General features: G+C 35.8%; 1 protein-coding gene and 1 non-coding gene across 2 annotated transcripts; both read left to right on the top strand.

Annotated features, from left to right (window-relative positions):
• The first annotated feature begins 4,153 nt into the window (after nt 1-4,153).
• LOC141490602 (olfactory receptor 56A4-like) lies at nt 4,154-7,427 on the top strand. The gene is made up of 2 exons (XM_074190678.1): nt 4,154-4,402; nt 6,732-7,427. The coding sequence occupies exons 1-2, from the start codon at nt 4,154-4,156 to the stop codon at nt 7,425-7,427; spliced, it is 945 nt and encodes a 314-aa protein (XP_074046779.1).
• Nucleotides 7,428-11,739: 4,312 nt separating this feature from the next.
• LOC141510637 (U6 spliceosomal RNA) lies at nt 11,740-11,851 on the top strand. The gene has a single exon (XR_012475071.1). It is a non-coding gene; the product is annotated as a U6 spliceosomal RNA (small nuclear RNA).
• Nucleotides 11,852-15,906: the final 4,055 nt, after the last annotated feature.

Genomic DNA, 15,906 nt, shown 5'->3' with positions numbered 1-15,906 from the left:
AAGCATTGGGTTTGCAGTGATGGTGGACTTGATGGCTTCAAATAGAAGAAGGATTTTACTGATTGGAAGGAGGAATCAAATCTGAGTGGTATCAGGGGGCAAGGACAAATGACCAAAATTGTCTTAATCTTTGCTCATATGCCTTAAGAATTTGCTTCAGCGATATTTGGGTCTCTATACAGAGATTAGACATTTCCCCGAAGCATCAACCAAACTGATGCTGATAAATATTGGAGTTTAGCATGTGGTCATACTGAAGTAGTTATTTCTGGACCCAGATGGTTTCAGAGGAGAAAATGAGACTGGGGACTTAGCACAAGGCCCTCCTCACTCAAATCCAATACATGTGTGTGTCATGACATCATCTCCCTAATATCATGGTCTTTTTTAAGAGTGTAGGACAGGGGTGGCTAGGTGGCATAGTGGATAAAGTGCTGGCCTTGGAGTCAGGAGTACCTGGGTTCAAATCCGGTCTCAGACACTTAATAATTACCTAGCTGTGTGTCCTTGGTGAAGCCACTTAACCCCATTTATTTGCCTTGCAAAAACCTTAAAAAAAAAAGAGTGAAGGACAAACATCAACATCATTACCACTGGTCTTTCCAGGTTTTTCTGAAAGGCTGGGAAAGTATAAATCTTTGTACTATTTATTATTATTGTGGTAATTATTATTTCCTCATATTTTGATTATTGTTGTGCTCTATTATACAAAGGAGAATTTTTTTAAAAGAATAAAGGCAATGTCTATGAAGCAAAAAAAATTTAAATTAGAACTAGAAATTTAAAGCAGTCAGTAGAGCTAAAATTGAAAATCTTGACTTAAGAAGAAATGTATCTACAGAAATGCCCTACTTGTGTAAAATGAACGAGGAATTGTCATGTCATCGAGTCTCAAGATGAGGCATCCACAAAGATAAAAAACCACTCAAAGTTTTCCTTCCTAAGGGGAATCTGAAAGGCCAGACTCTATGGTGTATACTGAAGTAGCCGTTGTCCCAGTAAACTGAATGGAGCATCCTTAAGTGAGAAGAAATCTGCTTTATGTATCTTTTTAACTAGAAGAGCAGGGAATCTATCTATCTGTCTGTCTGTCTGTCTGTCTCTCTTGCTTGCTTTCACTCTCACTCTTTCTGATTGTCTGTTTTAATGATTGATAACTGAGTATATGGAGTAAGCATCATCCAAATAATAGACACCCTTACAAATGGGACAAATTGTTAAGAAAACTTTGACATTTAACAATTGCCACCATTTTAATATTGAGCTGAAACATCCACAAAGATAGTAACTCATTCTTTATGTCCTTGTCTAAGGGATGCTTGTAGTACGATTCCAGTACTGAACACACTGCATCAGGCAACACTAAGGCACTGGAACCTTATCAGGAGGAGGTAAGGAAAGAAAGAATTCTCTGTCCCTAGTAAATTTTTATCTGGTCCCCAAAGTAAATCAATCTTCAAAACATATGATCAGCTTATCACAAATGTTTACTATCATTTCTTCTTCTCCCACTATGTACCCTGGATCTCCTCTATTGATCTTTGTTGTAACTAGGTCATTCTCAGGGGTTATTGTGGATCAAACTTCCAGTTTGAATTAAAACTCCTTTTGTCTCAAGGGCTATGTGGGCAGTTCTTTATGTGGAATCCCATTCTTTGCTTGAAAATGAAAGGGAGGAGAAATAACTACATTCCTCCTGAGGATACTAGGTACTTTCATTCAATCATAATATCCCAGGACTATAAAATTAAAGACAGAAGAAATCATAGAGCTCATCAAGTTTGAAATTCTTATTTTACAAAAGATCCTGATGCTGAAAGCTATCCAGAGTTACACAGCTACTGAGTGTCTGAGAAATGATTCAAAGTCAAGTCTTCTCAGTCCAGTACTGTACCCACTTGTCTTTTAAGAAGAGTCTGAAAAGGCTTGATAGGATAGAAATTGGGTAGAGTAAACCCTCCTTACACTTCTCACTTTCAAGATAGACTGCCTAGACTACAATCACTGGAGACCACTCTCCTTTAAGGAGAACAATTGGCATGCAATCATTATGTGAGAACCTGTGAGAGAAAGTGACTCCAGATGAAGATTAGTTAATTGAGTCTCTCCAGAGTTTGTCTCACTCAGGGTAACAAGGAGACAAGGAGTCAGAACCAGAGAGTAATAGGAATGTGATAGAATCCCTAGGAAGAACGAAGGCAAGTGAGTGTTGGAGGTAGAGATCCCTTTATTTTGTTTTGCAATTATTCACCACCTGACTCCTTGATTCTTTCCTCTAGATGGGGAGGTAAACAATCTTCTTCCCTTTACTTTCACCCCTTTCTGATTTTTCCAGTCCAACCCTGAAATTCACATTGCTTGTTGTGTAATTTTCTTCTTTCTCTACCTCTAAAAAGGACTGGTTTCATACTTTTCTCTATGTTGCAATTCCAGGAAGTGTTGGGAAAAGAGGAGGGGGGGAGGGTACTTTTTTTCTTTTCCTCTATCTTCCAAATCAAGACTGTTATCAAAACGTCCATTTTTGAAGCAACTTCCCTCAAGTTCAGCTATTCTTAAACATGCTGTGTTTCATAGAAGTCTTGGGAAATTGGAGGAAATCTATGGATTCCTTCTCAGCATAATATCATTAAATTCATGAATGAAAGGTTAAATTTTAGTCAAAACAGAACTGAAGCAAATACATGAAATTTTTTCCCCATTCAGGTTCACAAATTCATTGAAAGTCCTGTTAGAGGTCATTTTACTAAAAGCCTACATTTGTAGAAGGCATTCTTAGAACATCATCAGTCTTTAATTTCTAAATATGCATGAAGAAGAAATTTGCATGGGAAGAAGCAGAAGTTGGAAGGGCATGGGACTACTGAGAGTGGGCATAAGGGGACATTATGGGAATATAGAAAGGTTAGTAAGCACTGACATTGACTCACAATGTTTCTGGAATTGAATTCACTAGAATACTAATGCAGATGACTCTTTTACCTCTTTGTATAAAAGCGGTTATCTGCTTAATACCAATCCTGAAATAAGATATCATGGGAGAACGGGAATAATTCTCAGACTCTGGAGAGAAGGCATGGGTTGATTGGATTGCATATAGTATTGCATATGCATAATTCTCTTTCAATGTCATGTTTTTGGTTATTTTTATGCTGTCTCTGATCATTAATTGCAATATTTTCTTTCTTTTCCTCAACCCTATGTTAATCTGATTTCTGAACTTAGCTCCAAAGAAACCAGAAACTGCTCTCACCACACTTATCAATGATCTCCTGTAGTAGCTGCCAGATCTAAAGAATATTTCTCAGTTCTTATCCTTCTTGACCTCTTTGCAGCATTTGACAAAATACATTAATCTCTCCTTCTAGATTGTCATTCCTCTCTTATTTCATGATACTACTCTCTCAACTCTCCTTATATCTGTCTATTTCTTCTTTACATACTTTGCTAGACCCCCATCTATATTCTCATTTTCTCATTGGATTCTCTAAACATTTGACAGTCCTGTATCTCTTCTGTTCTGTTCCTATCCATTCTCATTCATAAAGGAGAGGATGAAAGGAAAAGAGCAAGAAAAGAGATAAAGGAATCTAAGATTGGAAGGATTCTGCTCATCAAATCTCTACCTAAATAGGCAATTCCTCTGGAGCATCTCCAACAAATCATTATCGGGACCTTGCTTGAAGTGTTCTAGTGATGGAGAACTTGCTTGAGGCCGTGCATTGCTTTGTATGACAGCTCTAATGGTTACAGTTTTTCCTGATGCTGAACTGAAGAAAGGAAAGAAGAATAAGATTTGTGTGCCTGTTTACATTTAAGAGTAGCAAGAGGAGAAGGGTAACAAGCATTTATTTAATCCTTACAATGTGATAGGCACTATACTGAGCACATTGTAGACTTTCTCTTTTAATCCTCATGGCAACCCTGTGAGGTTTATGTATCATCCCCATTTGTGGAAACTGAGGAAAACAGAGGCTGAGTGATTTGCTCAGGGTCAAATTCTTAATAAATGTCTGAATTTGGATTAAAGCTCAGATCCTCCTGACTCCAGGTTCAATGGTCTATCTATTGTATTGCTTCTCTTAGCTTCCAAGTAAGCCAAAGACTGAATTCTTTACCTTTCTCTTTCAGCCAGGCCCCAGTCAACCCACCAGTCATGACCCTGCCAATCAACAGTTCTTCAACCCAGGTGACTGAGTTTCTGATGATCTGCTTTCCTGGGATGCAGGAGACACAGCACTGGCTGTCAATACCACTGACCCCTCTACTGGTACTGGCCCTGGGAGCCAATGTGGTGTTGTTGTTGGCCATCCAGCGAGAGGCTTCTTTGCATGAGCCCATGTATTACCTGTTGGTCATCCTCTCCCTCTTGGATGTCATCCTTTGCCTAACTGTTATCCCTAAGGTAAGGCTCTTGATCTGCCAGCTGCTCCACAGGTATCTTATTGGCATGTATGGCTTCACCCACTTACTCACTGTCATCCCCAAAGTCATTTGCCACCAGAAGTCTCAAAACTCTTCAATATTACTGAAATCCCTGAAGATACTTGATCACCACCCTCCCCAAAATTATTTACGTATTCTTTTCCTTATGATTACTCATTCTTTCACACCTAATCCATTACTGTAATTACACCATTTATAATGTTACCATTATCCCCAGGGTCTATCAGTCAGACTTAGCCATTCATGTTGTCTTTACCAATCTCAACGACATTAGCTCAGCATCATTTCTGAGTTTAAACTTTTTACATTATCCCTAATTCCAGATACTTATTCAATATATCACTATTGCTTATTTCTTAAAATAGCTTTCTTGATGTCTTGCTTTTTACATAATCATAGTTTCCCCACGATTCCTTCCCCTTTTCTTCACAGAGAACCATATCATATAAAAATATTATTTTTAAAAAGCACAGTATAAAGAAAGCAGAAAAAATTTATATCCAATTAGGCATTAGTTCTTGAATTTTTAAGATATCTTTTTGGTTCTTAGTATCTTAGATCATTGGTGTCTAACTCAAGTAGAAAAAAAGAGGCCTCAAAACCCATACATAAATGTCTCTAAAAGTACACATTGCCTTAGAAATCCACATATTATCATTATCCATGTTTATAGCATTTTTAATTATTTTGTGAAATATGTCTTAATTACTTTTCAATTTAATTTGAGCTTCACTAAGGAATGTTATGGGTGGCTATGTATTCAACACCTCTGTCCTAGACCATAGAGATGGCTAAATTTGTTTTATCTAAATTGAATAATTTCTAGTTTGAATAGATATGAGAGATTATGGGGATCACAGAAAATGTTGAATCTTCCATTAGATTGGTCAAATGACTCAGCATATTCAAGTGACCTTGGTGGTTATCTGGTCCATTGCATTTAAAATATTATAAATCATTGAATATTTATTTCAAAATTTTTATTTCCCAAATATTGAAAAATGTTTCCCTATTGCATATTAAAAGTTTCCTTTATAATATTCTTGACAAATGGTCATTTTCTCTCTGAATGAACACCTCACTAATTTAGCAATCTTCTCCCATCCCTCTAATTCAATCCCTTACACTTTGGAATGGCTGTAGTTGCCAGGATCTTTCCCCTTTCCAACAAATCAAAATTTGCTTCTTTTAAACTTTGATAAAACTCTTATTCTGCACTTTGAGGACAAGGGAAAACCTCTTCTCTTTTGTATCTTCACCCTTCCTCCCCCTTGACCCTATTTCCATGTCATTCCTCACTCCTAATTTACTCTTTTTCTTTTTTTCTTTTGTGGTAAGGCAGTGGGGTTAAGTGACTTGCCCAAGGTCACACAGCTAGATATTTATTAAGTATCTGAGGCCATATTAGAACTGAGATCCTCCTGACTCCAGGGTTGGTGCAGTAGCCACTCTGCCACCTAGCTGCCCCAATTTACTCTTCCCAAAGAGAGAGTTATATATAAGTAATATCAACAAGTAGACCCTATCATTATATTATTATCAATAATGTTAGAAAGATAAGGTAATGCAGAGGAAAGAGTGTTTTATTTTGAATTAGTACACCTGGCTTCAAATCTTTACAACATCTTCATTGCAATATAAAATCACAAAGACCTCCTGGAACACTTAAAGGTTTGGATCATAAAGCCAATATGTGTTAGAGATGGAATTTGGAAATATATCTGCTGGACTTTGAAGTCAACTCTCTATTCATTATACCATGCTGCCACTCACACTATCCTGACACTTTTCAGAATATTAATGTGTTCTTGGGCAAACCTCCTATTCTGATAGTTTCTTCAATGGTAAAGTATTGGGCTCAGAGTTGGACTAGGTAATCTCAGATGCTTTTTCAGTTTTTAATAATATACCATGAATGTAGGTTTCAAAGATTAAAAAGGTACAAAATAAATGTAAGTGTTCAGATTGGAAAATCTTCCTAGTAGAGATAAATTGAAAGGAGTGATATAGATAGGAATAGAAAAGAGAGAAGGGAATAATGGAGGGACAAAGACTAAAGTCAGAGGGATAGGAATTAGCAAGTTAGATGAAAGGGAGACAGAGAAGACTAGACCCTGGATGGGGGTTAAGGAAACATCAAGGAAAAAGGTGAGGTAAAATTAGATAGTATTTAAGTACAATGTTGGATTAATCTAATGAATAAGAGGGAGCTATTATGGCTCCCTGATCTTTGGTTGATATTGATATCAAAATATAAGAAAAGTATTTGAGGATGATGATTCTGACAGGTGCTGCTCATCTTCTGGTTCAACATGAAGCCCATAAGTTTCACAGGCTGTTTCCTACAAATGTTTGTCATGAATAGTTTCCTGCCCATGGAGTCATCCACCTTTCTGATCATGGCTTATGATCGTTATGTTGCTATCTGTCATCCCCTACACTATCCATCTATCATCACTGAACAGTTTGTAGTCAAGGCTGCCATTTTCATTATCTTCCGCAACCTGCTGGCCACATCACCTACACCAATCCTAGCTGCCCGGCTGGACTATTGTGCAGGAAATGTAATAGAAAACTGCATCTGTGCCAACATTTCTGTGGCTCGACTCTCCTGTGGGGATATCCGTCTTAACAAACTCTACCAATTTGTGAGTGTCTGGTGCCTGCTAGGCTCTGACTTGGTGCTTATTTTGCTATCTTACTGCTTCATCTTGAGGGCTGTGTTGAAATTGCAGTCAGGAGGAGCAGCCACAAAGGCTCTAAGTACCTGTGGTTCCCACCTTATCCTCATTCTTTTCTTTTATACACTTTTACTAGTATTTATCTTCACCAATAAAGCTGGCAAGAAGGTGCCTGCTGAAGTGCCCATCCTCCTCAATGTCCTGCACCACCTCATCCCACCAGCCCTCAATCCCATTGTCTATGGCGTTCGCACTCAGGAGATCAAGAATGGCATCTTGAAATTGCTGAAGTATCAAAAGTGAAGAATCAGGCTAAAGTTTATGCCTTTTAGGGATCAGGAAGATTATGGAATAGTATATAGAAAGTCTAATCTGCACATGCTAATCCCCTCTTCTCATCTCACTGTAGCTCTTAAAATTTATTTCCTCTCAGACATTTATCATTATTGTCAAACTGACTCCTCATCTATCCTGAATCTTCACCATTCTCAGTCAACTACTCAACCAGTATTGAGCAATGGCCATTGGCATGGCCATGTACTAAAACTGCAATTCAGACCCACATAAATCTTGTCATTGAATGTCTTTGTCTCATTGATCATTGTTTTTCTGGACATTTTGTTAACAAGAGGTTTCCATAAAATTTAGAGATATATAAATATTCATTGATATTGGGGATACTGGCAGGAAGGAAACCAAAAGAAAGTTAAATAAACTCAAACTCATTCGGTATAGAGACTACTATAGGCACCAGTGCTTTCAACTTTCATCCCCACTGAAATCCTTTGTTTTTTCACCTACATAAGAGTGGATATTGCCCATTCTATTTCATCTTTGAAAACAGGTAATAAATGAAAGAAAGATTGGAAGACATAGAGAAAAATGGTTTGATGTTGATGAGAACTGACAATGGATGTCACAGTAAAGAACATTTGCTTTGGAGTTAGATCACCTGGCTTCAAATTATGCCTTTCCACTTCCTACTTTAAGAAGAGTTCTAAAGCCTAAAGGAGAAAGATCAATAAAATAGCATAAGAGAGATGATAACCAAGGATGCTGAGTTAGGAAGCCCTGTAAAGCAGGTATTTAGAGTCAAGAACCCTTCAATTAAGACATATTCTAAGGTAGAAAAAAGCTAGATTCTATAAATACACTTTATTCTGGTAATTTTCTAACCTGTATATAATATATGTATAAATTCCTTACTCTATAGCAATTTATCTTCTTTCTCATTGAAGTCTAAAGCATTAAGCATTTCTAAAATGTCTATTATATGTATGACATTGTTCTTGAAACACAGGAATACAAAGATAAATTGAAAACTTCCTCCCCACCCTCTAGCTCTCATTTTATATAATTAGCTAAATCTGAAGTCAATGACTGAGGAAACTTCTAATCATAAGGGGCAAACACAGTGACCTTCAATTGAGAGTCATGGAATGAAATAGTTCAAGGTTGGTAGTGACTCCATTTTTAAAAATTGCTGCTTCTCTGTTTTAGTCAGTTTAGTAAGTTTTAATAGGTTTGTCCATCTATAATGGAGACTTAGACATAATTTGATATCACAATTGTGCAGTTCTTACGGAGGCACTGCCATCTATGCCTCATTGTATAAAATCAATTTTTCAAATTAGTATCTCATCTGTGGGCATCCACCAATTCTAAAGTCTGCCAGAAAACTGCTACCCTTGGTTCAAGGTATTTAGTGAATTGCAACCTGGAACAATACCACACAAACTCCTACCAATGTTTCATCCATTAATGCTTAACCATGGAACATAATGAGTTGTAAGCAAAGGTATTTAATTAAATGGCACAATAAGTAAGAAAATCTCTTGTAAACCAGTAGGCAATATCCTTACAAATGCATTTTATTGGACACTCATGGAGAACACATGTGGATGGGCAGATAGACAATAAATAATAGCTAATATTTCTATAAGAAACTCATTTGGTAAGAGTTTTTCTGTGGCGAAGCAACTCACATCACTCAGATTGCAGTACTGCAGATTTCTTCCAGTGATGGAAGAATGGAAGCATGCTGTCCTCCTGGCTGAGCTTGTAGTCTCTACAACATAGTCTTCAAATATAAACAGTATTTTCCACTAATGATTTAATGAATATTTCGCCTTTGCTAGAGAAAGCTCTATTGGATATCCTGATGCTTCCAGATTCTAGTTCAGGTGTAGTTGTAGGCTTGCTTTTCTCTAAAGTAAAAGAAGTTTAAATTCATTGGTTTATTAACATTTTTTTTGAAAGGTAAAAATCTTTGTTTGTAACCAGAAAATAAAATCCTTTTCACACTTTCTTCTACTTTGTTCCTTTAACTTTTGGGGGTACTGGTGCATCTTATTATTCCAGTGATAATTCTTAGTTGAAAGAAACAGATTTTTTTAAAACAAAGAGCAAGGTCTTCTCAAGTAGTTAATGTTCTCAGATGTGGTCTGTTCTTTGCATTTCTCTTCTGGATTCAGGGGCTCTTTTTGCCACAGACTTCTCTCTAATTTAGATGGGAATTCCACAAGTCTCGTAATTTAATCCCTGAAGGCTAAATCAGCAATAAATATCATTTGCTCAATAACTACCAAACATAACAGTTTTGAGGCTTCCAAGTTTCAAACACCTCTTTTCTCCACAATTAGAAGAAGGAATAAACAGGGAAATGGTGCACAGGTAAATTGAGCTTAGGGAAAAAAAAAGATCATATTTAAATGTAATGTTGAACTTTCATATGTAAATCTAGTTAGTGGATAGCCACAGAGAGCCTTTGTTGCACAACCTGGCAGGATGCAATAATCTGTTGATTAAGATTCTGCTTAAATTCTAGCTGTGGGAACAGGATTCATATTGGTAATATGTTAGATAGTTCAACCATCCATGAGTCCCATATGATTGTTGAATCATGATCCAATTCCCCCCCAATAGTTTATTGATATTCCAATTTTTTTTCACATCTCATTCAGCATTTATCATTTTCCATTTCCAACCAATCTGATAGGTGTGAGGTGATACCTCAGAGATGTTCTTATTTGCATTCTTATAATTAATATAAATTTAGATATTTTTTTCATGTGACTATAGGTAGATTTGATTTCTTTCTATGAAAACTTCCTGTTCAAATCATTTGGCCATTTCTCAATTAGGGAATGGCTTAGATTCTTATAAATTTGACTCAGTTCTCTAAATATTTGAGAAATGAGGTCTTTGTCATAGAAACTGCTTCCTCTATTTTCTGCTTTCCTTCTAATTTTAGCTACATTGGTTTTGTTTGCACAGAACCTTTTAAATTTCTTATAATCAAAATTACACATTTTTCTTCTTGCGATCCTTTCTATCCTTTGTTTGTTTACAAGCTCTTTCTTTATAGATCTGGCAGATAACCTATTCCATGTTCTCATGTCTAAATGTGCTATTTTTGACCTTAAATTAGTATATTGTGTGGCATGTTGGTGTACACCTAGTTCTTCAAATTTTCCAATTTTCCCAGCAGATTTTGATAGTGAGCTCTTTCCCCAGAAGCTGGGGTCTTTGAGTTTACCAAACTATTGATTACTATTTTCATTTACTACTGAGCATTGTTTTTGTAAAATTTTTTGCCCTCAAGGAACTCATGGTTCAGTAGGGGAGTCAATAAGCAAATAAATATGTACAAAAATCTCTATACAGAATAAATAGAAAATAATTGGGAAAGTGGAAGTTTCTAGAATTAAGAGAGGTTGGGGGAAAATTTTCAAAAGAGAATGGAATAAGTTTTTTTTATGTCTATGTTGATAGTACTCAACCATTCTTTTTTTTTTTTTTAAGGTTTTTGCAAGGCAAATGGGGTTAAGTGGCTTGCCCAAGGCCACATAGCTAGGTAATTATTAAGTGTCTGAGACCGGATTTGAACCCAGGTACTCCTGACTTCAGGGCCAGTGCTTTATCCACTGTGCCACCTAGCCGCCCCTGGAATAAGTTTCTTGTGGAAGATGGGACTCAGAAAAAAAGGCAGGGAAAGCAATAATTAAAGATGAGCAGCACAAACATCTCAGTTATGGGGACAGTGAGAAAAAAAATTCTTAAACTAAGTGAGGTATTGTCTTGTTTCTGGAATAGCCAGGAAACCAGTGTCACAGTGTCACTGTATTAAAGAGTACATATTGATGAGTGATCACACCATTATCCTGGGTTCTCTTTTCTCTGATTTTTAAGCTTTTCCTTCATAGTTCAATTTATTTTATTCTCTACACCTTTCCCTTTTCCTTTATTTAAAAATAAAAAAAAAGTTTATTTTTTCAACTACTTGCAAAAATAGTTTGCCTCAGTCATTTTTAGTAAGGTTTTTAGTTTCAGATTTTTCTGCCTTCCTCTCTTTTCTTCCCCCTTCTCTCCTTGTGACACAGAGCAATCTAATATGTTAGACATGCATAACTATGTTAAACATATTTCCATATTAATCATGTTGTGAAAGAAGAATTATCAGAAAGGAAAAGTCATATAAACATAAAACAGATTGTCACTTTCCTTTTTTTTTGACATCTTACAATTCCCACACTTTAAGTGTTAGTATCCCCTTAGACTCTCTTCTTTTTCTAAACTTTTTTACCTTGGTAATTTCCTCAACTTCCATGGGCTCAATTTTCAACTCCAAATTGATAATTCTGTGCTGATATTAACCAATACAGAGAAAATTAGAATGGCCTTTGTGCAAGGGTGACACAAATATCCATCAAGTATTCAACATTTAAAAGAGTAAAATTGATTTAAAATGTGTGGATGATTTTTATATATTTGTATCCACCTCTGAAATTTCTTCTAAATATCATTCCCACCTTCTTCCACCACCTGCTCAGTATCTTCACCTAGATGGACATTGATTTCTCAATTTCCAAATATCAGAAATGGAGTTCATTATCATAGGAGTATAGCACCATTGAATCTGACTTTAGAAATTATTTAGTCTAATAAAGTATTTTCAATGACAGAATTAGAAATCTTAAGTGATTTGCCCAAGGTCACAAGAAAGAGAAAAGGAACAATCATTTATTAAGTGCCTATTGAGTTCCTGGTACTATGCTAAGGGATTTTGAAATATCTACTAAGTTTCAGAACTAGATTCAAATGCAAATTTTTTGATTCCAAATCCTGGTCTTTTTTTCATTTGACCACATCATCTCCCTTATTTCCCCCCTCATTACATCTTCTCTTCCATTTTACCAATTGAGGATACTGCCAACTTTCTTATTAACTAGGTTTATAATCTCAAAGTTTTCCTGGATTCTCCCTCTTCTTCACTTTTCATATTCTATTACATATACCCCTTTTCTCTTCACTCAGTTGACTGTAATTTGAATTCTAGTTCTATTCATCTTTTCTCTAAGTTATTATAATAGGTTCCTAATTCCCATATTATTTCAAATCTCTCCCTACTCTAAAGCATTTTTACCAAACTACCCAAAGAACATTATTAAGACATAACTCAATTACAGTCTCCTGATAAAAAACACCTTGTAGCTATCTGCAGAATGAAATACTTAATTTGGATATTCAAATGTAATGGCTTTTTAATTAAAGGACATGGGTTCAAATACTTCCCTCTACCACTTGCTAACTATATTACCCTGGATGAGCCATTTGACATCTTGGGGCCTTAGTTTCTTCATAAAGAAATTGAGAAGTTTAAAGTAGATGATGTCTAGTGTCATTTGGAGCACTAAATCTATGTCTATAAACCAATCTTTCCAGTATTATTTCTCCTTCCCATACTTTAAGCTCTGTCACCTTTGATGTTCATCTTTCACTGAACTCTAACATGTGAGTCCAAGAAACTGCAGCAACCCCACCTGGAAAAACAACCTTGACAGCCAGACTAAACCAGATTGAGGGCAGTCGATGGGTCTCAAACCCATTGGTAGTTTAATAGAATGTCCACTTCAAATATGTCAATACTTCCCCTGATGCAATGGGCAGAAAATGTCATGAAAACAACAAACGTGAATTTGAACAGATTTTGAGAAATAGAGGAGGAGAGGTATGATTCATAGGGTCATGAAGAATTGGACATGACTGAATAAGTGAACAACCATGTGGTGCCTCTATAATCTTAACACTCCATCTCTTGACTGTGGACATTTTACAACCCACACTTGGAACACTCTTCTTGTGTTTTCCTCCTGCCTTCCCTGATTTCTTTCAAATTCTAATCAAAATTCCATCTGCTACAGGTTGCCTTTCTTAACTTCTCTTAATTCTAGTGCTTTCTCTCTGGTAATTATTTTCTATTAATCCTGTGTATAGTTTTTTTGGTATATTTGTATGTTTGTTGTGGTGTCACCTATTGTATTGTGAACTCCTTGAGACTGCTTTTACATTTCTTTGCATTTCTAACTTGTATTCTTTGTGTGCCTATCACAGAGTCTAATTTGGAAAGTATTTTTATGTGCTTATTGACTGACAAAACTGATTTTTGAGATATATATAAATATAAATATATATATATATATATATATATATATTCCACATGATACATTTTTTAAAATGTTCAGGTTACATAATTACCACTTTTTTATTTTTGTTTTGTTTTGTAAGGCAAAGGGATTAAGTGACTTGCCCAAGGTCACACAGCTAGTAAGTAACAAGTATCTGGGGCTGAATTTGAACTTAAGTCATCCTGACTTCAGGGCTGGTGCTGTATCCACTGAGTTACCTAGCTGCCCAATGCATGTATTCCAATATAGATCCTAGAGGGGCTAGATAGCACAATGGATAGAGCACCTTGGGCAAGTCACTTAACTCCTTCATCTTGTAAAAAACAAAAAAAAGGAAATGTTTAAAAAAAATTTGTCTCCCCCAATGTACAAACTGTGAAAAGGAAGTCTATGTAATTATGTTGTTTACACATATTCAGTGAAAATCGAAAAATTAAACAAAAGTTAAATATTGGAAAATAAGTCCAAATTCATTGAGAAGAGGAAATTGTTAAGAAAAAAAGGAGGGAGAGAGAGAGAGAAATTGGAACAAGACTGGAAGAAATAGGACAGAAATATATCATTTAAGAAATCATCTGACAAGAATTTTAGATGGGGATTCACATTTAATTCCATTCAATGAGCATTTTAAACATCAATTACATACCAAGAGCTCTTACTACTGATTATGCATTATTTCTTATATGTAATTAGTGTGTTTGTATTGGTCCCCCCCCCCCTTAGAATGCATATTCTCCTCACTTTGGATTATTAAAATACCTGGTTTAATTCAAGGTTTGGCTTAATTGTCACTTTCCTCATGAAGAGTTTCCTGATTTCCCCAGCTATTTATTTATTCCATCCCACCCCCCCCATCTCATTTTCATTTTGAATATATTATGTATATGTTGATGTATGTACATGTTATCTATCTTATTAGAATGCAAGCTTGGTGAGGTCAAGGATTATTCTCACTTCTGTCTTTGTAGTCCTAATACTTGGCACAATGCCTGAGACAGAGGAGATAGCTAATGTTCATTTATTGATTGTTCAGTCAATGAGATATCAGTTACTTGGCATTATTGTAACTGACCAATGGCCTGACATCACAATTAAATACTTAGTTTATTGAAGTGTGTTCTTCCTCTCTTCTGGAAATTCCATTGCACTCTGCATGCCCAAAGCTCATGAAATTGGGAAGGATATGCATCAAAATGAGCAATAAGCATGTGATTTTTCTAAAGTGTGTATTTGTAAGGTGTATATAGGTCCTTGTGTAAAAATTGCCCATTAGGTAAGACTGCAGTTGTTTTTGTTGGGGTTTTTTGTAATTTTTTAATTGGAATGCATTAATGTAGTTGTGATGGAAGTCAATGAGTAAATATAATTCCACATAGAAATATTTGTTTTATGTATAACAGTGTCCTAGCCAGTAAAATCCTAGTCATTAGAGTACATGGATGATAATTGAGCCTGCTTCTGGAATTTTTAATGTACACACAGAATTATATGCATATCTTCTTAATATCTATTACAGTGGCCTTAATCAAGGGACCTAATCAAATTATGTTGATAAGCTCAATAATCTTTCACCTTCTTTTCCTCAGAGGAAGAGTAGATACTGTCATGTTCTTTCCCATTAATTCTTTGTTTTTTCAAAAAAACCCCAAAAATCATTGCATAGAACCAGAAATTAAATCCTTTCCTTCACTTTCTTCAAATTTGTTCCTTTAGTTCTTTCATATATATATATATATATATATATATATATATACATATATATATGTATGTATAAAATTTTGGTACAAATGATGGTTTTTATGCAATACTAAAACATTCTTGTTTAAGAGTAAACACAATACCCCCCCAAAATATAGACCCTCATGAGCAATAAAGTAAAGGAAAGAGAAAAGAATAAAAATTTAAAAAATATACTTCAGTCTATGTTCCAACACCACCAGCTCTGTCACAGATGGATCACATTCTTTATGATAAGTCCATCATAAAAACTACTTCCATATTTTTCCACCATTGCCATTGCTGATTGCAACTCCCTCCATTCATATCTCCCTACTATGATATACTATATTTTCTCTCTCCTTTCACTCTGTCCCTCTTCTTAAATGTGCTGTAGGATAGCTGGGTGGTGCAACAGTCTTATCACTGCCCCTGGGGCCAAGAAGCTCTGAGCCCACATACCATCTCCAAGGCCTAGCAACCACCTGGCCCTGTGGTCCTAGACAGGCATCCAATTCCAGGCCCTTGCAAGAAGAAAAAAAAAAAGAAAATGTGTTATATCTCACCACTCTCCCCCACAGTCCACTCTCTCCTCCTTC

Source organism: Macrotis lagotis, chromosome 1, assembly GCF_037893015.1.
Source record: "Macrotis lagotis isolate mMagLag1 chromosome 1, bilby.v1.9.chrom.fasta, whole genome shotgun sequence".
NCBI lineage: Eukaryota > Metazoa > Chordata > Mammalia > Peramelemorphia > Peramelidae > Macrotis > Macrotis lagotis.
Note: the sequence above shows the minus strand (reverse complement) of the source record. Positions and strands in the feature narration are given on the sequence as shown.